General features: G+C 37.3%; 1 protein-coding gene across 1 annotated transcript in view; it reads left to right on the forward strand.

Annotated features, from left to right (window-relative positions):
* Positions 1–24,758, forward strand: part of cacng2a (calcium channel, voltage-dependent, gamma subunit 2a) — a 92,324-nt gene that overhangs the window by 49,976 nt on the left and 17,590 nt on the right. Inside the window, exon 2 of the mRNA XM_067415191.1 lies at positions 9,185–9,268. Coding sequence (XP_067271292.1) covers positions 9,185–9,268 — 84 coding nt within the window. The remainder of the gene's footprint in view (positions 1–9,184; positions 9,269–24,758) is intronic.

Consider the following 24,758-nt stretch of genomic DNA (forward strand, 5'->3'; position numbering starts at 1 on the left):
GCCAGGTCATGCTGAAAAACCAAATCTTCATCTCCATAAAGCTTTTCAGCAGATGGAAGCATGAAGTGCTTCATGATAGCAAAATCTCCTGATAGCTAGCTGCATTGACCCTGCCCTTGATAAAACACAGTGGACCAACACCAGCAGCTGACATGGCACCCCAGACCATCACTGACTGTGGGTACTTGACACTGGACTTCAGGCATTTTGGCATTTCCTTCTCCCCAGTTTTCCTCCAGACTCTGGCGCCTTGATTTCCGAATGACATGCAAAATTTGCTTTCATCCGAAAAAAGTACTTTGGACCACTGAGCAACAGTCCAGTGCTGCTTCTCTGTAGCCCAAAATGGCTTGACCTGGGGAATGCGGCACCTGTAGCCCATTTCCTGCACACGCCTGTGCACGGTGGCTCTGGATGTTTCTACTCCAGACTCAGTCCAGTGCTTCCGCAGGTCCCCAAAGGTCTGAATCGGTCCTTCTCCACAATCTTCCTCAGGGTCCGGTCACCTCTTCTCGTTGTGCAGTGTTTTTTGCCACACTTTTACCTTCCCACAGACTTCCCACTGAGGTGCCTTGATACAGCACTATTGGGAACAGCCTATTCGTTCAGAAATTTCTTTCTGTGTCTTACCCTCTCGCTTGAGGGTGTCAATGATGGCCTTCTGGACAGCAGTCAGGTCGGCAGCCTTACCCATGATTGCGGTTTTGAGTAATGAACCAGGCTGGGAGTTTTTAAAAGCCTCAGGAATCTTTTGCAGGTGTTTAGAGTTAATTAGTTGATTCAGATGATTAGGTTAATAGCTCGTTTAGAGAACCTTTTCATGATATGCTAATTTTTTGAGATAGGAATTTTGGGTTTTCATGAGCTGTATGCCAAAATCATCAGTATTAAAACTATAAAAGACCTGAAATATTTTAGGTGGTGTGCAATGAATCTAAAATATATGAAAGTTAAATTTTTATCATTACATTATGGAAAATAATGAACTTTTATCACATTTACACAATTTTTTGAGAAAGACCTGTATTGTCAGATATATATTGTGATCCAAATATTCATTTTGCTAATATATTTTAAAATATATTTATATAAATATATTAGATCATGTTTTGTAATAATATAGAAGTATAAATGTCTTGCTAGTTACGATACTTGGCAAGCATACCAAATTTGGGACCTAACTAATATCTATAACACAATGGTCATGTTAGCAATTAGTATATTTTTAAGCAATGTATAGACCTTTGTTTTGAACTGAATTGAACTCTTGACTTGATCTGAATTAAATGAGTATAACAGAGAAAGGGGGTGGAAAAAGTAAAGAGATGAATAGTGAGGAGTTTCAGCAGGGAGAAATTGTCCCACTTTTAACCAGCAGTAAATCCCACGCAGCACAGCTTTACAATCCAGCACTTACTCAGAGAGACGGGTGAGAGAAGACTAGGGGGAAGGTACATAAAGGCCCCCAATGGTTTCAGCATAAAGAAAACATTGCTGTAGGGAGAGTGTGCTGGAATTAACTTCACATCTCAACAACAACTGTATTCATTAATAAAATACCTAATCTCTCAAAAACAGGCTTCATTTTTTACACATCCAAAGCTCATTTAAATTGTGTTATCAAATATGGGCACTTGCATGCTCACTCGTATTTTTTCGAACAATTATTTTATCAAGCTAAGGCTAATTTCATAGGTAAAATGTAATGTATCAAATACACACAACTATGTACATTTTTAGACAATTTTGCAACATTTCAGCATGATTAGAAATCCTAAACAATAAAAGCCTCGGTATACTTCACCCAAAGTTCTTTCTCGTTCTTCGTTTAGTTGCAAAATGAAGTTCGAAATACGTGAGCAGTGATATACTGTTATCAAACAACTGATGCCGCCCACTCTGCCGAGACTGATATTTACAAAACTTGTCTTGCTCTATGAAATGCATATTTTTCTGAATATGCCGTGTGCAAAGCAAAGGGCGTTTGTTTATGTTTACGTTTGTTTGGGCTAGAATAGAAACATGAAATCTAGTCTAATGTCAAACGTGGGACCATGTTTAATAAACATTTGTCAAAAGCCTGAAATACAGTTAGATTATATAACTTTTGAATAACTTTTTGGCATCAGTGACACGGGTTTAGATAAAGTTTAGACATCTGTCCATTTTCTGTTATCTTTATTTTTTTTTTCATGTTAGTACAGCCATGCACAAATTAATCAGCATTTACATTTTACAAAGCAAATTTGGAGTTGACATGTCAGTGCAACAATATTATTCAAATTGCCTTCAAATTACTGACAATATAATTGTTTTTATTATTTTCTTTTTATCTTCATCAAAAGACTATGTGATTTATGAAGTAGGCCATTATATTGTGTAATATTTGGGGGAGCAGCATGCATTTTGACGAGAAAGTGTCGTACCAGTAACGTGACTATATCAGCTCGTAAGCTTAGAGCACGACATGAGCCCAGCCCTTACCATAATGAAATAAGACTTTTTAATGTTTTGTACATCAGTAACCTCACGCATTTTGAAACATCATGAAAATCTACTTAATAAGTTGAGTGCTTTTTTTAAGTGCTGTGACAAGTATGACTTTATTGCTGTTTTTGTTAAACAAACTTTTGCCATTACAAAATGAAATCTCTTATTTTTCTACTTTACAATAATACCATCATCATGTAGTGAAAATTATTAATTGTAATGGACGTATTGCACAGCTCCGTATTTTTATTCAGCAGTATAAAACCTTAGATCTGGGTTTTTTAACTTGGTAGAGGGACAAAACACCTCACTGCAATTTTTTCGGCATTGCACCAAGCAAAAAATAATCGTAATCATTACAAAGAGTAAAGATCAAGCACATAACAAGGTTTCATTTAAATAGTTTGTTTTTCCCCCATGCATATGACATTTGTGTGGGGGTTCCCAGCAAAGCCGACCAAGTCTATAGGTCGTGCAATATATCAGGACCTTAAAATATTGCATTATAAAAAATGTATTTGTACATTTTCCCTGCTTTTTCTTGTATTCCTCCATTTACAGCATATCAGGATTTCCTCTCAATAATTAGTAGGCTACAGTGGAGGAAAAAAAACTTTACTGGTTCAAAAGTTGTGGTGGAATAGATTGACTGATATATAAGCCTTATCAAACAAGGCAGACGGGCAGGATCAAATCATTTTCACAAAATAAATCGTTTTATTTTTTATTTCTCATTGATTAGATGTAATAATGATGTTATATACAAATGCCCAAATATTAATTTCCATAAAAAGTATTGAAAAGCTGAAATTGTGGGTCTGAGATAAGAGAAAGAAAAATAATATAAGACATTTGACAAGCAGCAAAAATAAATGCAAGCTAAAGTTAGTTGTAATGTTACCTGCATAAGAAACCCGTTATTTTAATAAAAATCCACCTCTGTGACAAAGAAGTGCATGTAGTTGAACAAACACCCACATACATCGTACCCAAGCAGCCTCAGTTCTCAGGCGGTGTCTATGGAAACCGAATATCCACTCACATGAACAGAGAGAAAAGGCTAGGAAATAGAGAAGAGATGGAGGTTCATCGACTGATGGCGACTGGGAAAGCCTGGTGCGTGGGCTGACCGGGGGTTTCTGCCGCACAAGCACTCATAAATTTGCTGTATTCCCACCATACCAATCCCTCTCCTTTTCTCCCTCTCTCTCTCTCCCTCCCTCCCTGCATCTTCTCTTCATCCCTGACCTCCTTCCTTTAAGCATAATGATAATTGCATGCTTTATGAGGAACTGAAGCAGGAGGGCAATGCATAGCTCATCTACACGTCACAAGATGGGATGGGTGCGGCGACCCCTCTCCGCCATTACAGTGATTAAATAAGGTACGGAGACTGTCCCTATATCAGCGATGCGGATCATAGGCTTCTTCAGCCCTTGATACTGGAAGGCTAGTGATAGACGTTAAATTCATGACTGTAATGTCAGTATCATTTTATGAAGTCTTCGTAAAGTCTTTGAGATACACACCCAAGCATGGCTGTTTTCTGTTTGATAGGGGCTGCATTGGAAGCTATAGGCCTGGAAATCTCACAGGTTTCTCACTAGAGGAGTTAGGGAAGTTAAGGGACTCTTGTTCATCTTTTGATTATTTTAAAATGTGTTCGCAACTGTTTCCCAGGTACAACATTAATTGCACCAGCCAAATAGGAAATATAGGGCCAGATTTACTAAACAGTAAATTAGCGAGAGACTGCAGTCTCATAAAAGCGCAGATGGGAGTGGAAAGTTCTGCAGTCGATCTAATGACAATGTGTAAATTAAAGAACACAGACCCAGCAGCTCAGTTCCATTTTGACCAACATAATCTAACAAGAGCAAATTTAGAATAGGGTCACAAACAAGCAGAGCCAATGATAATCGGGTGCGGTTAATCTACTGACAAAACAGGCGCAGCAAATGAAAAATAATGTGACTTGGCAAACATTATGTTTCGATAAAGCCCACTGGCATTTACAAGGGTACATTTACAGGACGTGCTAAAAACGGAAAACTTTTTCCTCTGTACAGCTGACAAAACTATCAAAATTATTCCCGTTCACACAGATCCATGAAAACAATTAAAAACGCTATATTATACATGTCAGACAAGTAATTGCCGATGTCATTTTGTAAAGAAAGACTATGTGCCCTCTCACACACACATTCAAACACGCATGCCTGACTAAACACGTAATACATGCTGTCATCGTTTTCGCAGATTCACGTTTTTGAAGTTTACATGGAGATGATAACACATCGTTTTCAAAAACTTTACTTTGAAACCACCAAAATGCAGTTGTCGTGTAAATAACGCAGAACGCATTAAACATTTCCTGTTTTTAGTTAAAATGTGTAAACGGCCCCTAGATGAATAACTAATAATTATTACAACGGAAATAAATCAACGCTGAACTTAAGTTGGACAATGACAATGGCTGTTGTACAGCCCAAACTATCTTTATTACATGAATTTCCTGTTATCACTGTAAAGCTGGAGCCTGACATAGACAGAAAAGACATGTGAGTCCAAAAATATGAGTCTGATAATGCTCCATTGGGCTGTAATTATGGGGTGTGTTTCAACCGAATTAGGAAAGACCTTAATTGGATAGACAGTAGTAGTAGTTGTTAGTTGGATAGTAGTTGGCAGGTTTTGTAAAAACTTGGCAACCCTGTCTGCACACAAACTAGAATAAATCTTTGCCAGTGTTGTAATTTAATGATACACAGAGTACTTACCAACATGATCATCATTTCTGAGAGAAATAGTGAAGGTGAATGCATATACAAACAAGCTCTCTGTTTAGAATTAGAACAAATTCAATTCCAAGCCCCTTTGATGACGTGATGATTACGTTACTGTTGATCATCTGTCCATCATCGTCTAAAGCCCACCCTGATGATTTCATTGGTCCGAACAGTTTCTGTTCGAGCATAATTAGTCCTCAATGGATCAAGTCCAGATCGAACTGCCCGAGCTCAAATGTTGTGGCCAGGCTAATAAAGCTGCTTTGAAAAAATCTCTGTTGTAAAAAGCGCTGTATTAATAGAGGTGACTTGACTTAAGACATGCTTTTTGGGGCATTAATAAAATAAGGGTAAAGTAATAATAATATTTTTTTTAAATGCCGCAAATACCACCAAATTGACTAGTGCAAACCTTAGCAAATTACATTGCATTATACAGTATATATAAAAAATTCTCATCCTGTAAATTTTGTGTCTGAAAGGGAAACTCCAACATAAGCATATAAGGTCAGATGCTAAATTAACCCTGTCCACGCCTTTTCATCAAATATTTTTCACTGCATGTCTTTAGTAAATCTTAAAAAAAAAAATTTTTAAACAATAAATGAGAGTTTGCGTTGGTGCAAGCTGTTAGTTAATCTGACCCATAATTTTATAAAACTGTATTAATTGGTTTATTTTTGTGAAGGCACAGTCTTTAATGAGCCTAAATGAACACAATAACTTAAATATAATGCATTTTCAGAGTTTTGTACTCTGGGTGGCATGTTTAGCATTTTTATAATTCCTCATGCAAAAAATGGGAAAACTATTTCATGAATTTACCCGTTTGCATTATACATAATCATTTGGCTATTCGAAAGACATTATAATCTAAAGCAAAAACAAATAATAACAATAATTTAGATGGCCATATTTGGAAGGAAGTGTATGTAAGATTGTGACCAAAACTGGTACTGCAATCACTTTCAAATGACTGTAGAGCGGTGTCTACCTCTCCCCCTCCCCCCTGACTCGAGGTTGCCAGATAGGCTGCAGGATCAGCAGGAACGTTTGTAGATCTGCAGCTGTGGTAACTAGAGCAGATCTGCCAACCCGGATGCCCAAACACTACTGACTTCGTGATTGGTAGATAGGTGGAGGGTGGAGCTTCAGTCCAAAACACAACATGACAACATCAACATCAGTTGAGGGCTGCAACAACAACTTTTACATGACAATATCTTGGCCGGACTACTGTTGTCAGTGATATTTATTTGAAATTAACATGATTTTTTAATGTCTAGTGACAAATCAGGGCCATTTTATGATTAATTGAAATGCATTTCTTACATAGAGTTCCTTTAATGTTCCTTACCTGATATTAAAGATGCAAAATTTGAAGGTACTTGAACAATATCATTATATGTATTTTGGACACATAAAGTATCTAAAGTGCTTAACATTTCATACATGAGGACTTTTGTTTCCCTTTCCCTTTCATTCTATGTTTGGAATCTTTGTTCAGTTCTTCCTTCTACTCTGTCCTGCTTATTCCTTTCATCTCCCCCCTCCTCCCTCCCTCTCTCTCTCTCTCTCTCTCTCTCTCTCTCTCTCTTCTCCTCCTCCTCCACTCTTCTCCTCTCCCCTGCTCCAGCTAATTGCCGCAGAGCTCACTGATAGAAATCAATGTGCAATGTTTGATAGTGAGCCAAAGCACAGGAAGGTGAAGCACAGCAATGAACATCACAAATACACAAACATACACACTCAGCACTTGCATATCTGATCCTCGGATGATTAAGGGGTGTTGAACACAAATATTGTGTATTTCTTTGGGTTTCCCATAAAAACCCTGAATCAATCTGTTCATAATGCCATTTGAGCTAGCTTATTATTCATTTATTGCATTAAAGTCAACCTTGAATGGTTTTGAGCAGCATAAAATGCAATAACTGACAAATCCAACAGAGTGAAATATTCTGCTACTGCTATAAAATCCACAAACCTTTTCAGCCTTTTTACATGTTCATTGAGACAAAACTTACAGGGAAAGTTCATTTTAAAAAAAGAGATAATTCTGCCATCATTGACTCGCCATCACTTTTTGGCTTTTTTATGGCTTTTTTCAGCAGTGAAGGTTGGGTCCAATGTATGGAGAAAAACAGAAAAACGTTTAGGCTTGGATCGACATAAAGTTGAGTAACAGAATTACAGAGTTTTCATTTTTGGGTGAACTATCCTTTTATGGATGAAATTGATTCTAATCCTTTAGAAAAAATAAATGTCGTAATGCAGGGACGCAAACTTCCAAGGGCCCCAATTATTCATATGAATACATTATACGTAATATAATTAATATGAATATTACTATGAATTAATTAAAATAATTTAAAATGACATTATTCAATTAAATTATTTATTTAATTAAAAATTGGAGGACATGCAGCTCTGAAAAAAAAAATGAAGACACCTCTGCAAAATGTGCTGTTTCTCTGGATTTATTATTAATATGTATTGCTTTGAGTTAAAGGAACATTTTTATTTTTTTCTGTAAACTACAGACAACATTTCTTCCCAATTTCAAATAAAAATATTGTCATTTAGAGCATTCATTTGCAGTAAATGACAACTGGTCAAAATAAAAGAAAATGCCATGTTTTCAGACCTCGAATAATGCAATCAATATTTGGTGGAATAGTTTCCAATTTTCCATCTTGGCATGCTCCCTCGGAGTCGGTCACATTGCTGTTGGACAACTTTATACCACTCCTGGCGCAAAAATTCAAGCAGAGATTCAGTTCCAGCCAATGCTGAGATGAATGTGAATGCTATCGGATAGCTCTCTCCAGGTATTATAGACCTGCTTGGTTTGACAACAGTCATTATGATTGCAATTCCGTTTGGCGACACTAGTGGCACAGACTTCACTTCACCTCTAAGTATTCTTATAAAATGCATTATTCTATTTTCTTGAATCAGAAGCTGTCATCTTGAACCCAAAACCAAAACCAATAATGACAGCCAGAAGAAGAAGAAGAAGAAGAAAACTCTAAGAGACTAACCCTGTGAAAGCAGAAGGTACAGCTCGCCTGTTTTCTTTCTTCTCGACCTGAAAGCCTAGCGGAACAGACTGTATGGAGTAGAGAGACTAGTGTAAATTTGTCTGCTACATGAAAGCTTCTTTGATAGGCCTCTTCTCTCATCTCATCTCATCTCCACAAGCATGCCGCTAATGTTCTGCCTCCTGGCCAAAATATCCCCAGCAACACCTGGCATCATGAAGAAGAAGAAAAAAAACTGATTAAATCATTAGAGAAACACATGGGAGGATGGAAAAGAGAGAGTGGGAGATGAAGGAGGGAGAGTGGGGAGGTAACGAGAAGGGGGGGACAACAACTTCATAAGCTTGGCACTGTGCTCCTGGTGCCATGCCTGTTGTTTATGTCCACACACATCAAAGGCTGCGGTAATCGCTGCTGTTTGCAGGTCCAGATCTCCAGTTCACCTTGACTAACCTCTTACACGCTACGGGCCAGAGCAGTGGCGGAGGGCGGCAGGTTCCTCTCTGAGCAGGCCAAAAAGTGTCTGAACCTGGGCGCTAGCACGTCAGGTTCTGCTAGCACGCCTAATGAATGAACATTAGGACATGAGCTTCGTACAGCACAGCGGTTGGAGCAGCTCCAGGTTTTCACCAGCTGTGCTGCCCTTGTTTACAAGGCACCGCCTGCTGCTGGGGTGGTCTCGCGACAGGCCTCTGCTCTGAACCGCATCCTCGGGCTCGGGCCGGGTGCATGTGCGCTGGGTCTAAACATCCTGTCCTTCGGTGCCCTCTGAATAAGCATAAAATTCCGCTAAGAAGAAATGTGGAAATGTGACGTTTGCATTCACAAGCCTAACTCTGCAACTGTGTTTGTCTGTTACAGGAAACTTCAAAGGATTGTGTAAGCAGATAGATCACTTTCCAGAAGACACAGATTATGAAGCAGATGCCTCAGAGTACTTCTTACGTGAGTCCCTCCTTAGTGTTTCTGTGACAGTATTCATGTTCTCACTGTTTCTTCCTTGTTCAATCTGTGAGGCATTTCAAGTAGTACCAGATATGTGCTATTTTTGCCTTTACATGGCCTGTTACTGCTTAAACAAAGGGGGGAAAAACGTTGAACTAGACCAAAAAAAAAGTGCAGAAAGTTTGGGGAAGGTTATTTCCTGGCCTGCAAAACTCTGCAGGTTTCTCATGATTCACAGACTTAAACATATTCTTTGCTAATAATTAAATAAATTATTAAAAATTAAAGTATTATTAAAATAATGCAGGATATTTTAGCTTTCAGACACCAATAAGAATGTACTGTCTTTGTTATTTTTAATTAAAAATGTAAAGCAAATATTAACTATCTATTAATAATTAAAAATATTAAATATTGTGGATTATTTTAGCTTTTCAGAAACCAATAAGAATGTAATCTATAATTGCTTTTTTATTATTCTTTGCTTTTTTAATTAAGAATGTAATCAAATATTAAAATTGTATTAATAATTAAAACCTTAAATATTGTAGCTTTCAGCTACAAACAGGAATGTATTACTCTAACCCGTTTAAATGAATAGTTATTTTTATTCTTAGTTTTTTAATTAAAAATGTAATCAAATATTAAAACTGTATTAAAATATTAAATAATGTAGATAATTTCTCCTACCAATAAAAATGCAGAAATACAACAATGTGTCATTTAACACATTTTACCATGTTTACTGTAAATTCTTTTCACAAAATTTAGCAGATTTCCCCAACAACAACAACAACAAAAGTCAGCAAAAATGCACTTAATTCATGAATTAAAAAAAGATTCTGTCTGGGCCTGGTTATTACTTCCCAGCTGATATCCCTCACATTAAATGTATGCTATAGAGCTATATTTCAAGTAATGTCCTAGTTTTTACTTTGTTCAACCTATCTTTGGTTTTCTCATGCTGTTCAGCCGTGTAGGGGTGGTCTGTTGTCTCTGCGGGAGAGTGTGAATGTTTCCTCACTCTGTTTAGATTCTCAGCAGCGGCAGACTCTCTGGCTCGTACAGTACAGCTCAACTAGGCCCTATTACAGTACACTGGCTCCATCGTAAACACAGAGCATTGATTTCCACTCTTTTTCATCTGCGCAAGCAGACCTGGAAAGTGAGTGTCAAACAAGCCACACGCATAAATCCTAAACTCACAAGCAGGCCTATCAGTTACTGTCATCAAAACAAGGGCCTGAATTGACTGGAAACAACATGGTAACAACCAAGAGTAATTAAAGATTCTGGACCGGTTGTTAAAGAGGACAATGGCAGACTACAGGAGAGAGAGGGGGGAAATTGGTTATACAGGGCCGGCTATACAGGGTGTGTCCTGGCCCACTGGGAGAGTTTTTGGACTGGTTGAATAAGTGCTCAAGCAGTGTTAATGTTGTCGATGAAATTACCGACAAAATTTTCCGATTTCATCAATTAACAATGAACACAAAAACCAAATAAAATGTCATCATGACAGTAATTGAATGATTTTAAGTAAAACATACTAGGGTTGTAACAGTTTGCAAAAATGAGGAACGGTGACTTTTAAAGTCATGGTTTTAATACAGCAAGGAGAAAAAATTTGATATATGATTGGTTATGATTGTGTATAATTGGTTTGTGCGATAAATCCTGCCTCGTTTGCGTGCGCATCGCAAATCGGTCTGATTTTACAAAATGATGGCGTTGATGGAAAGACTAATTAAAAAATAAGTAAACTACTCATTTAGATATCACTGCTTTACGTCATGTCAAAATCCAACATGGAATGGCCTGAAAACATGATGACTGGGGGGGGCTGAGCAATCAGCTTGGTGAAATTAAAGGTACATCTTCGTGTCTGTGATCAGTGTTTACCGAGCTTGATGACTGATGATCGGAAAAAATAATCTGACTTAAAAAGAACAACTGAACACAATCAGTTCACAAATAAAATATACTGTTTTAATTTTTAAAGTTACTTTATTTATTTTTTATTTTATTTTATTTTTACATATACAACGCAAATTTTAAATAATTTAAATGAATAGATTACAAAGTATTTGTAAAAATACAAAATAAAATTGTGTTGTTTATTTTTGATGTAAAGTAATGTGGTTGCCAGATTGTGAAGATTAAGTAAAACAATCAAAAATCATATTCTTAAATTTAGCTATAGCAGCTTTCATTTTTTGAACAACATGTTAGTGTTGTATTTTTTATCATCAACAATGTTGCATGTTGATCTAGTTTATTGATCAGTTATCATTTATATATGCTATTAGTGTCTTCTTATCTTAAGGCAAGCTCACCCTCGACTTTTGGCTGGATTTTGTTGTCGCAGACAGATTTCCTAGGTCTGTGACAAACCCCTGGAGTTGAAGTTATCCACCAAAGTTCAGATTGTTCAACTTGAGCGATTCCTGTGTTTTGTGTGAATCACACGTTAAAAACGCTCAATTCGCGTGATCCTTGCTGCGTCATTCGCGCGAATCTCGCGGCAGAATGCCTTTTCGCGGCTCTGCATTGACGTAAATCACTTGCGCGGACCGCGTAATTCGCGTGCGGTGTGAACGCAGCATAAGACCGGTTGCATTTGTTGAGTTTCAGCAGGTCAGCGACGTGATCTGAGCCGGTTTCATTCACAAATGGTGCAATATTTTCAAACCTGTTTGATATTACCGGCACACACTGGAAAAAAAGGTGTGTTGTATTTAATTGTGTACATCAGTCCCACATGAATCAATTAAGTTAAACAAACAGAATTTGTTCATGTAACTTCAACATCATGGAATACATACATGTTAAGTGACAATTAAGTAGTCTCAAAGTTAATTTAATATGGCTCCCTGACAGGTGACATGACCTGACATGACATGCATCCAATTTCATATATTCATTCATCCACTTCAGTTTCATATATTTTATTGTTACACAACTGAATTATAATACTGCACTTTTAGCTAGCAATAACACACATTAGAATCTTAAATGCTAAGCATTAAAAGCTCTTTCAACAAAGCTGTAATGACATTAGTTGTTTTATGCCGCAGCCTAAGCAAATGTAGCACTCTTTTCCACAATGGTAACCCACTGTAATTTAAATTGTTCTAATAATTCTAATTGAATATTAACCACTTTAAATATTATAGTGAATATTGAATATTTTAAAACACTATAAATCCCCCCCCCCCCCATCATGCTCAATACATACACATAAATACATATAATACAACTTTTACATATAAAATAACATTGTACTCTCTTGCCTTATGCAAAGCATGTTGGGAACTAACATGCCCTGTCCAGTTTTAATTAATGCAACACAAATCATTCATGTAACACAACACAAATGGACAAACTTCAGTCTGAAATATTTAAGTGGATTGAACACAATCTAATTAAGTTAGGACAGAATGTATAGCAATTGTGTTGCTTTAGATTATTTTAATTAAGCAATTTGAACAAGCAGTAAAAAAAATTTTTTTAGTGCATGATCATGTAGTGTGCTAGCCTGACAAGCTAGACCCACATCAAGATGTTTGGTCTGGAAACTCAGCACTGACAGCTCAATCTGAGGGACGGGATAAACGGTTGTCTCCCTCTGCCCTTAATCGGATAGTGCTACAACCAACCAGAGCGGCGCTAGTTGACAGATTAAACTTTCGCCATATCTGGTCGGCAAAACTCAGAACACGTCTTCCCTTCTTAAGAATGACTTTAGTGCTGTTCTTTGTTCTTTTCTCAGAGAAAAGCTTAACTCCAAGTCTTCCAGAGTCGCGGCCAAAGCTGATTTGAAAGACCGGCACTTGCCAGCTTCTGTGTTTACTAGAAGCACATCACTATGTTAAGTCCGCCCACCGACTCTATACACGATGTGATTGGCCTGACCAGAGTTTGGTTTTTACAGCTCAGTAGTGTATTGACAGTTGCTAGACGACACTCGCGGAAGATTAGATTTGCTGCCGCTAGGGTGCGACTAGATTTCTAGGCTAGTAGTGTGCAATATAAACAGAAAAATCTCTGAATCGTATTAATGTTGGTTGGGACTCTTAACCAAATGTCTTGTAGTTTGTGCACATCATTGTGTAGTATGCACACTGTTATGACAAGATGACGACAGATGACAATAAACATTGTTGTGTAGTGTAAGCACCACAGCAATTCAGGTCGTCTTACAGTCCTTTAGTGTGAGCTTGTCCTTAATCATGTTTTTTTTTTTTTTTTTCATAGATTTTGTTAATAAAATTAAAACTATTGTGCTCTGTTTGTTCACGTGGTCAGCCACTCCTTCATTAAAGTTTAACAGAGACTATAGCTTCCTGTCAGGATGAGTCATTATGCAAAATGAAAATATTTGTGTGACCTTTAACATTTATAGATAATGATGTAATCGTAAAATCTAAATTAGGAAAAAATAGAGGAAATAGGAAAATGCGTCAAACAGCAAAAGCATCCGAGAGGAGGTCTAGTCACTTTAAAATACAGGCTTATGGGTTAGTTTGAAGTGCTTTATTATAAGCTTTTATAATAAGTATTATTATATTTAGATATAAACGTATTTTCCCATACTATGGAGGGAAACTCTTGAGCTTTTAATTCAATTAGCACAGACAGAAGTTTCCCACTTTTACCCCCATTTGTTCTGCACACATGCATGCCGAAGCAAAACAGCCGCACCGGCAATTTGATATATACAGAATAATCTATATAAATAAAATAACTTGTGTATGTGTAAATACATTTCTTCTGTAACAACAAACAAAAAGACGTTGAGCACCATGAGGAGGTTTCTGAAATGCTGTGTCAAGTAAAACATGGGACACCTGCGTTTTGTGCTATTCGCTTGTGCTCGGTCTAGCTTAATGACTAACTGATCCAAATCCACATTTAACATTTTCTACTTGTTTAAAACAGCTCAGACTGTAACATTTTGCAATAATAATATGTTAGAATGTCATGTACAGCCAAGAGCCTTGGAATCACAGCTAAGGAATCAGGCTGATCTTCAGAGCATTCGCCCATCCAGTCAGAACCGTTTAACCTACTTAGCCGAACACCCATTGGTTAGATGATGGCATCAGATAAAAGACCATACAATTATCTCAGTACAGACCCTTCTTTAGTATCAAAGCTTCATGCATCACCCCAAGCAGGTGACTGAACTGCTGTAATTGACTCTTCGCTAAGCCTGTGATTATAGCTCACGCAGTTAAACAGCGCAGGTTACGCAGTTATGCGGCAGCACTGACCCCATTGCGGTTGATCCTTAATTGACATTTGCTTTCTGGGCGCCTGGGTCTGAACGTCTGAGTCGGATCTGTCCAAGCATGTCTCACGCTTCAGGCTGCTTGGTGGGTGCAGTCACTCACATTGCATGCTAACTCCACAGATAAAGTCTTGCCAATGAGTCTTGGTACTTTGAGCACTTGTGCCTTCCCATAGCATGATATGTTACGGTTGTGATAACAAGTTGAAACCACTCAAACGACACCCAGAGAGGGGTGAATTTTGGGGCTAGCGGACAAGGAGTGGTCGAGATGACACGCAAGCCGGTACAGATAACTACCGCAGACCTCGCACGCTCTGAGTGTGTGCGTGCACGTATATATGAACGCATGTGTGTTTGTCCTTTTCCTTAGCTGCAATTGGACGAATAGGCCGCAACGCTCCCAGTGGCTTGTGAATTAGGACACTTACTTCCATAAATATTTCAGCCTCTTTCTTATATAGGTCAGTTTTCTGTCTCTCTCACTATCTCTCCTCCTCTTCCTACTTCTCTTCTCCTTGCCTGTCTATGGCTTATCCTCTTAGACATCTGTTCTGTTGTAACTTTGGTCACCAACTTTGTTCTGGGTTAAAGTAGTGTGATTGGAGATCTACAGAGAGAGCAGATACAGTAGGATTCAATAGTAAGTCATGCATCAATACATTAATTAATAAACATTAATTAATACACTAAATTGTTATGGTAACAAACATTGTGGGTATAATATAATAGGTGTTTTAGATAACCTTAACTAGCAAGTTGTTCTTTAAAGACACTGATGGGACACACTATATGCATTGCTGCAAGAACTGACTAGCTGAATAGGTAGTGTAGAACGCAAGAGCACTTTTAGCATTGCAATTTTCTTGTAGAAAGAGCATGCTATAATGCAGTGTTTGTTAATGTATGCTTTGATTATCCACACTACTGTTGAATAGTTTAGGGACTTTAAGAATCTTTTTATTGTTTTTAAAAGAATTCTCTTATGATCAAAGATACATGGGGGAAATGAATATTGTGAAATGTTATTACAATGTTATTATGTATTTTAATGCATTATTAAATGTGATTTATTCCTGCGATGGCAAAGCTTTAAAGCATTATTGCTCAAGTCATCAGTGTCTCATAAAATAAAAGTATCAATTTCTTTCACAAATTAGTAGGCATACTGGCCCCAGACTTTCTAACAGACGGTGTTATGTGGTGATATTCAGTCTGAATACTGTTTATGCAATGCATATTTTTGAGTGACACAGTTATTGATTTCATTCACATTTGTATGGTTTATTCTTTTTAGAAACCTTGCACTTGTCCACTATCAGCAGTTAGATGAGAAAACATTCAAGTACAATGCCATCTATACGAATTGTGATTTCACAATTTCAATCCTGTAGCTAAATGACTCATTTAACAGTGTCATGCACAATCATATCCTAGTCCCACTATTCCTGGTAGTAAATAATTAAATGTAATCTGGATTACGTAAAGTACTTGTAATTAGATTACTTTACATTTTTAAATACTCACAATCAGACTACAGTAACCTTTTTGTTGATTGCATGGTATTCTCAAAGTGGCTGTACATTATTCATAATTCAATGATTCTCCCAACTGCTTCTTTATTATCTTTGAAATTGTCCTTTCTTAAAAGTCCATTTAGAAGGTCTTCCAGGTTTTTGGAATTGCACACACAGACCAGCCACTGGTCATGTGACTATCACTGAAAACTTAAACCCACAGCATTTCATCACTGGATTTACAGAAAGCGTTTTACTTTTCTCTCAACATTTCAACATTGCATATCTAATCAGCTCCTGACGAACATATCAATTATTATTTGAATTGTCACCCAGTGAGTCATTTAACTATGTATTACTGTATTTTGTCTTTCAACGACATTAAAACTTACAAATTTCCAATGCATGTCTTTTTTGTCAGTTGAACCTCTTTGACCCAATATAGTTACTTTAAGTAACCCCTGACATTCTAACTTAATTTTAACTTAATTAAGTTAGGTCAATAAAATTAAGTCAATAATAATAAATAATAAAATTAAGTTCACGGCTCTCCAATGTTGGTTAATAGTCACATGACATGCAGGTAAAGAAATAAAATAAAAATCTTATAATATTATTATTTTATTTTCATAGTTTTTATTTTTCAAATTATTTAATTGAATTTAAAATATTAAAATGAAAAGCAAATAAAATAACAGCTTTTCATTAAACTTGCAAACCCCCTGCAGTTCCATCACAAACTCTATGTAACATTTAATGCACTTCACGTTGTTGACAACGAATGTATTTTCTCTCTATTTGTGTTTTTATATAAATGTAGTACAAGATTATCCTATTCAAATCAGAGTGATAAATGAGTAAGTTCAAAAGTAATCTAAAAGTACTCAAAAAGTAATCTCATTATATTACCTTAAATGTGTAATATAATGGATTTTGTTACTATAACTACAGTTTTTGTCATGTAATTTGGAATCAGGAACTGACTACAATTTGTAAGTAATCTATCAGCACTGTATATGTGTATGTATAATATGATAGATGATATATTATATCTTATATAAAAGCTTTTCTTCACCAGTTAGCGCTGTGCTAAACATGTAGGCTTAGCTGTTAGCTTTCTAACTAAAGGCTGACTGAAAACACAAAGGGAAATGTTTAATTTGATAAATCTTAGTTTTGGAAATATAATGTAATATGTAATTTAAAATACATTATTCCCATGATTAAGACCAAAGGCTGAATTTGGAATAGCATATACTACCATTCTACTATTACTGCAGTATTTACACTTAGAAGCTTTTATCCAAAGTGGCTAAGAAATGAGGAACATCACAATTAATTTGTCATAAGAATTAGGCACCAAAGTAAGTAAATAATTGTCTCCGCCAGTGGAAATGCTTTGGGGGTCTTGCTGGACAGTGGCATCTTTTATTAAAATCTTCTCAACAGTCTCCCTTCCAAACATTTGGAGGAGCTTTTGGAGACATAATCTGAATAGGAGAATGTTTGATGCATTTTAGTTATTAGATCTTAGAAATGAGTTTTCTGCTAGTATCATGCCTTGTGCTTTAGTAGACACTGCCGTTTGAATGCTCTCATCTCTACCACTCGTAAAACAGTTATGTAAGGAATGAGAGCTTCAACCGAGGAGCCACATTAGTGAAGTGACACATAAGTGATGTCATAGAAAGACAAGCGTCATACGGTTCAGCGATACACCAAAGAACTGATGTGTATTGATAATTGGGGGAAATAAAAACAGGTCAGCTTTCACATCTGTTCTAACACTGCACATAAAAGTGCATGTATATTCATGGCTGTATTTTTAGAGCCCAACATTTGCATACTTGCATGCTAAATTACTGTATGGATTCATGCACATTTTATTATGAGGGAAATGTGCACTGATTCTCAAGCACGGGTGTACGCTCGCTGAGGGTTATCATGAAAAAAATATACGACGTAGTAGCACATCATCTGCATATGTATTTACAGCAATCAAAAACACACACGCGCACACACACACACACACACACACACACACTTTTGCACAGGCCCTATCAGTGGCAGGCTTCTCTTTGCTGGAGTGATCACGGGTATGTAGCCTAGGCAGTGGAATCAGGCATTTCACACATCCACACACTGTTATATAAGAGTGCTGAAGCATTCTGAAGCGCCAGTGGGTTTTTAGATCATGCCGTGTCAGAGCTGCAATCTTCCACAGGACCAAACAGCGCTGAGAGGGGGAGGGGAGGATGAAAAAGAAGGAATAAGAGGGACTGACTGAGAGAGTGCGAGCGTGAGAGGGATTTTGAGAAAGTGAGCCAGCTGGTAGAAGGGACAAGAGGGTGTTGAGACAGACAAAGAGGAGTAATAAATCAATTCACAGGATTCTATCGTCTAACGATTTGAATCAATTCATACATTTCAAAAATCGATATTCTAAACGTCTGTTAATAACGTGATGTCGACAGAGCAAAGAACAGTACAGCACCAGACTGTTAGAGAGAACACAGGCTTGAAACAGGTGACAAATTAGGCTTAGGCTACTCGACAACAACCATTTCAGAATTTTAAGGAATAGAAAATAGCCTTAAAGGGTTAGTTCACCCAAAAAGGAAATTTCTATCATTAATGACTCACCACAATGTCGTTCCACGCCCGTAAGACCTCTGTTCATCCTCGGAACACAGATATTTTAGATTTAAGATATTTTAGATTTAGTCCGAGGCCTTTCTGTCCTTTGAATGTAAGTGTATGCCCACTCGCTGTCCACGTCCAGAAGGTAGTGAAAACATCATCAAAGTAGTCCATATGTGACATCAGTTGGTTAGTTAGACTCTTTTGAAGCGTCGACAATATATTTTGGTCCAAAATTAACAAAAAATACGACTTTATTCAGCATTAAATGTCGTTCCACACCCATAAGAACCTTTAAATAGTGTGATGCGGGTATGACATCACTTTGTAGGCCAAAAGAGTTAGCATTTTAGCACTTACCGTTCCCTCAGCCCAAATTCATTGATTGGGTGTCTGTTAAATTGCTGAAGGCCTGTGGTAAACACAAGCTTAAAGGGATAGTTTACCCAAAAATAAAATCAACCCGCAAATTTTGCGGAAATGGGTGAAAAACATCCAACTGTGTCGGATACGGGTGCGAGTCGGGTCGGACAAGGGAGAAAACACGGGTCTAACGCGTTTAAAACAGCCATGTGGGAACGTAAAAATGTATGCATATTTTTAGGAACACATCTACAAAAATATATCTTAGCTGTATTTCAAGTTAATCAAATAATTTTAAAATAATATCAGGTTATTTGTGCTCGCGCCGGCACGTGTCCTCCCAGGATTCTCTGATTTTAAAAATAAATAAAACAAGGCTTCAAGGGGCTCGCACACCGGAGGGGAAGCTCAGCGCTGGCCACCCACATTATATAGGCATACGCGAGCCCAATTTTTTTGATCCACTTCTGACAGAAGAGCTGCATCTTGTGGCACAGGGTGAAATCAGTACATTGGCGCTCTGTGGCGCGGCAGGATTTTGAACAACTTCCTGAGTCGCCGCGGAAAGGTGCCGAATGCTGCCGCCGGTGTGCGTACAATCATTCAAAATAATGTGTTCAAATTTTAAAGACATGGCTAGGTGTTGTATTTACTTTTGTATGACCTGGCAATAAATGTGTAGGCCTATATAATGTTATATGCTAAACTGATTTTATTTCGGGTGCGGGTCGGGTGCGGATTTTAATTATTGCTCCGTGACGGAAAACGGGTCAGATGCGGCTTAACACGGCAGGGTGCGGATTTACAACATCGGACCCGTGCAGGACTCTGCAAATCTTTTCTTTCATTTTTTAACCTCATAGCAGGCGAAAATAGTATTCCCAATGGCATTACTTCCACCGAAGAAGATCAAAACCCTGTGAGATCATATATTATATATATAGATTCCTCATTAGTGCATTCGCAGATCGGTCGAATGAGGCATCTATATACACGTTTTTGACTTTTGAAGTGCTTTTGAAACTCGTTGTTGGAGACCTCCAAAAAAAGTTTCAAAAACACTTAAAATTTCAAAAAACACTGTTCTCATATACAGTGCGCATCACCACATTTTTCAATGATTCTCGAAAGACTCAACAGATGAATCAGTCTCTCTAAATCCCTCCTTTCCGCCAGCCTAACTCTGCTCTGATTGGTTAGATGGCCCTGTCAGTTGTGATTGGTCAGTTGTGAAATGACTCATTATTACCATATCTGAATTTCAGCTCCAAGGGCTTCCCAGCGATTGTACAATGTAAAGACAGTTCTACCAGAAAGACTCGGGAGAATTAGTGCTGTAACAATAAACATTTATTTAGGAGCTCAGCAAGCAATCAAGTTCTTTGGCGTAGGCCCCGTTCGCAATTCGCATTCCGAAGATACGTAATCGGCACATCCTGCCTGCCCGTGAAGTAAGGAAGGGGGCCATCTGGTGGTGGTGGGGTAGATGGAGGGAAAGACATCCTGAAGTCTTCAAGGTAGAGGGGAGAGCTCGTCTGGTGGTGTTGAGAATGATAGGAGGGCCCAGCTTGGTGGTGGTGGGGAGGATGGTGGTGCTGAAGCGACAGAATCTGTGTACTCATACGTAAGTACTACTTTTATATGCTAAAGTAAAGGATATGATTGGATAGATGAGAAGGTAATTAGTGACGTAACGATTGAATCTTCCTGGCAAAACTTGCGCTAGCTTCATTAACGATGGCATCCATTTTACCATATCAATCCGAGCAAGTCCAATGATGAAATATTGGAAGGAATAGTTATCCGACTCAAACCTCCATCACAGGGATGACTTGAGCAGGCGTTTCTCAGCGATACACTACTCATTTTGAGGTACATTATGAGATGTTTTATCTGTAATTCCTCACCATCAGCATTAACAAGAGTATGTCCATCAACAAACCCATGTGCATATTTCTAATTTATTTCAGTGCACATGCAGGAACTGTATCAATTCCAGTGCGTATGTTACGTGAATGACTGATGTAACATTAAAGTTTGCAAAAAAAATCTCCATCCTTTATCTTTACTCAAAGTAATGACAATATCAGACATCTGTATAAATAGACACAGTTTCAGGTAATAGTGGCACACAGCTGCTATTTCAGTAAGACGGTAATAACCTGAGTTATCCGGTTAGCCAGAGACCTAATCCGCAGCTGGATACTATTGACTGGGTTTGGTTTACATAATATAAAACAAAAAACAGGTTATGATTCTGAGGACCAAGTTGGTCCAAATAAACTAGGTACTGACCATCTTTAATGGATAAGGGTTTTGTAAATACCATTTAGTTTTGAGAAGCAATTGTATTGCTGTGATCATTTTGACACGTTCTTTTGAGACCTAACTTTATTCATAATTCACAACTTTACAACTTTGCAGCTTGTTTACATTGACAAACAGCTATATTACACACTGCATGAACGGTATTCGAAAAAGCATAATAGTTTTTTTTTTTTTTTTATCAAATCCAAAGTATTGTTTCCAAAAACATAAAAATATAAGATTCCAAAATATTCCCAACAAAGTAGGGTGAAAAGCTGAAAACGGTAAAAGAGATAATGGCTGAATTAATTTCACGTGTATCCTTTTATGTGCTCTGCTCCATTCTTTCTCTTATTATCACTGCAACTTTGTTTTGCCTTTTGTTTTTGATTTAGCCTGTTTATGTTTGAAATATACTCAAATGAATAGGTGCATTGTCCCTTGATTAATGGTGAGTGTTATTAACCCATTCATGACTACACTGTAAAAAATTATTTAGAAAAAAAAGTTACTTGGTTGCCTTAAAATTGAGTTCATTGAAATTAAAATTTTGAGTTAATACAATGAAATTTTTTTGAGATTCCACAACCTTTATTAAAATATTATTAAAAGATTTTGTAAGCATATTGGGTAATTGTGTGTGTTTTATTTCTGTTGACGCAGTGAAACAAGCTAAATAGTGCTATTTTCATGATTTATCAATTTTTTAATGTGGATTCAGATACAATAATAGTTTCTATTTATTAAACAAATTTCCTTCATTGTATCAACTCAAATTTTTAATTTTAATTTTAATTAAAAATTTTAATTTTAAAATTTTTAATAAACTCAATTTTAAGGCAACCAGGTTACTTAATTTTTTTGTTTAACCAACAAAAAACAACACTTTTTTTTACAGTGTAGGGTCAATTTTTTCCCCTAAGTACTATATTTTAGGGCTGTCAGAATTGATTTTTTTTTTTTTTTTTTTTTTTTTTTACAATCAAATTCACCAACTTTTATAATAATACTATCTTACTTTTTTGAAGAAGAAGAAGAAGAAGAAGAAGAAGAAATGAATATTCAGCCAGTTTTTATTAAATAAATCAAAAGTGACAGTAAAGACATTTATGATTTTAGGTTTCAAATAAATGCAGTTTTTTTGATTTCATGAAAATCATTATACTAGACAGACTTTTGAAGAGCCCCGCTCTTCAGCATAATCAATAAAACAAACAATACAATTACATATGATTCCTTTAGAGTGCCACTAGACATATTTTCAAATCCTGACCCAGTACAAATTTTAATTATTCATTTAAAATTATTATTTTGGGGAAGCTGTACTTAAAATCAGCTTGCCTGAAAACATCTCCCCCTATAGTTTGAATAAGCACGACACTTTTGCATTAAACTACACTGAATAAAACTGTATCCCAACAAAAGTACAGAATTTCACAACAGGGACACTCAAAAAAAGACAAAGCGTTTATAAGTTTCATCATAAACACAATGTGTTTTGTGCATTAGTAATCATGATGGTGTGGACTGTTGAACCTACATGTCGACTATCAGCAGGTGCTCTGGAGTATCAGTGTCTGTATGGCTCTCCCCCTTACGGGCATGCGGTGAGGCCCAAACTGGCTGTGACTGGATGACCCAGACACACACACACAGACGCACACATACCGAAACACTGGCCGATAAAATCAATGAGGCTGGCCGAACAGCAACGGGTTTGCATGTGCGGAGGCTGCAGAAGGTTAGCTCAAGGCAGAGGATGGACTGGTGCTATAGTAGACAGCAATAAAACAGGAAGACACCATCCAATATCACAGCGAGTGGCAAGCAGGATTTAATGAATGCTGCCACCTCTTTTTTTAAACCTCTTTCTTCCAGGCACTATTTCTCTACTTTTCTTACTCCAAACATGACAATCCATCATAGGGCTGGCAGGGGGGGATGGGGCACATGCCACTGAAGCTTCAGGCACCGGGCATGGAACGCGAACACACACACACACACACACACACACATGAGAGTGCAGGCCACTGCCTGTGTCACCTGATATGACATTGCTTCGCTTATAGAGATTCCACACGCTCAGCCGTCGGGTACATGATCATAATAGCAAAGGTCATGCTCTGCATTATTGATATATTTAGACCACAGTTGTCCTGTAGGTCATGCGAATTGCATCACTGTGTACTGTACTGGATTCCCAGCATTACCGGGGCCGCAGCAGCCGCTCATTGAGCTCGAGAGGCACGAAATGTAGGATGATCCTGCGTATTGTGATAGAGATCAGTAGAGCTCAATGGAAACGGTGGAGGATTTTGTAATCATTTTGTAAAGGAGAATGTAAAAAAGTAGGTATAGTGAGGATTCTGACCAGGTTTGTTTAACGATACGCGCATTTTAAGGCATTAGCGGATGTATAATGGAGTTGAATGTACAGATAAAAGACTTTATTGTAGTTGAAAAGGGTAAATACAAGATGATCATGATGGGCTTGAAGTAATTTTATCAACTATTTGAATGCTTTCTAAACTATACATTTCTTTTCTTTTTCTAGATAAGGAGCTGTATGGCCCATTTTACACTACGCACATTTTTTTCTTATCTTTTTCTGGCGCAGAATCTATTTTTGCTGTGCTGCTCATGTTGAATTTAAGTGACAGTGCATTGTCCATGGTCAAAATAAACATGGGTTGACATGAAAAAGGAGCAATTTCACCATAAAAGCATGTAAGGGAAGTCTACTGTGCTTCTCAGTCACCGGATGACATTCAGCATGGTGTAAAAAACAAAAACAACAACAACAACAACAAAAGAGACTATTGTACTAGGAGATGCAAAGCCTGCAAAAGCATGTTTAAATTATTTAAACTACAAGTATAGCTCAAGTTGAAGAATCATTTTCTCATATAGACTACACAGCATGTTATATGGTTCAACATGTTGCACGCATCAGAGCTGTGTATTCCGGTGATCGTAAACAAAAGCATGCGATTCAAGGACTATACATTCAGCAGCGGTTCAGTTGCGTTCTCATCATGCCAGTGTGAAAGCACTGTGCCACATCCGCTCGGTACACACCATGCACTGCTTAGGCTCTCTAGCGTGCATCTAGTGTGAAATGGGCATTAAAAAGAAATAGCAATTACATCAGTGGCTCACAACTGGTGGGTTGTGACCTAAAAATGGGTCACAGGTCTGATTTCATAGAATAGCAGCAGAGTGCTAAATGCAAATAATAAAGTGCACTACCATAACATGTAAATTGTTCTTTTTTTTAAAAGGAGAAACTGCTTTTGTTGGTTATGTCACTGTTGATGGCAATCTCTGGTATTTTGCATTTATTCACTTGGTAAAATAAATCCAAAATAAA

The sequence above is a fragment of the Pseudorasbora parva genome, chromosome 2 (genome assembly GCF_024679245.1).
Source record: "Pseudorasbora parva isolate DD20220531a chromosome 2, ASM2467924v1, whole genome shotgun sequence".
NCBI lineage: Eukaryota > Metazoa > Chordata > Actinopteri > Cypriniformes > Gobionidae > Pseudorasbora > Pseudorasbora parva.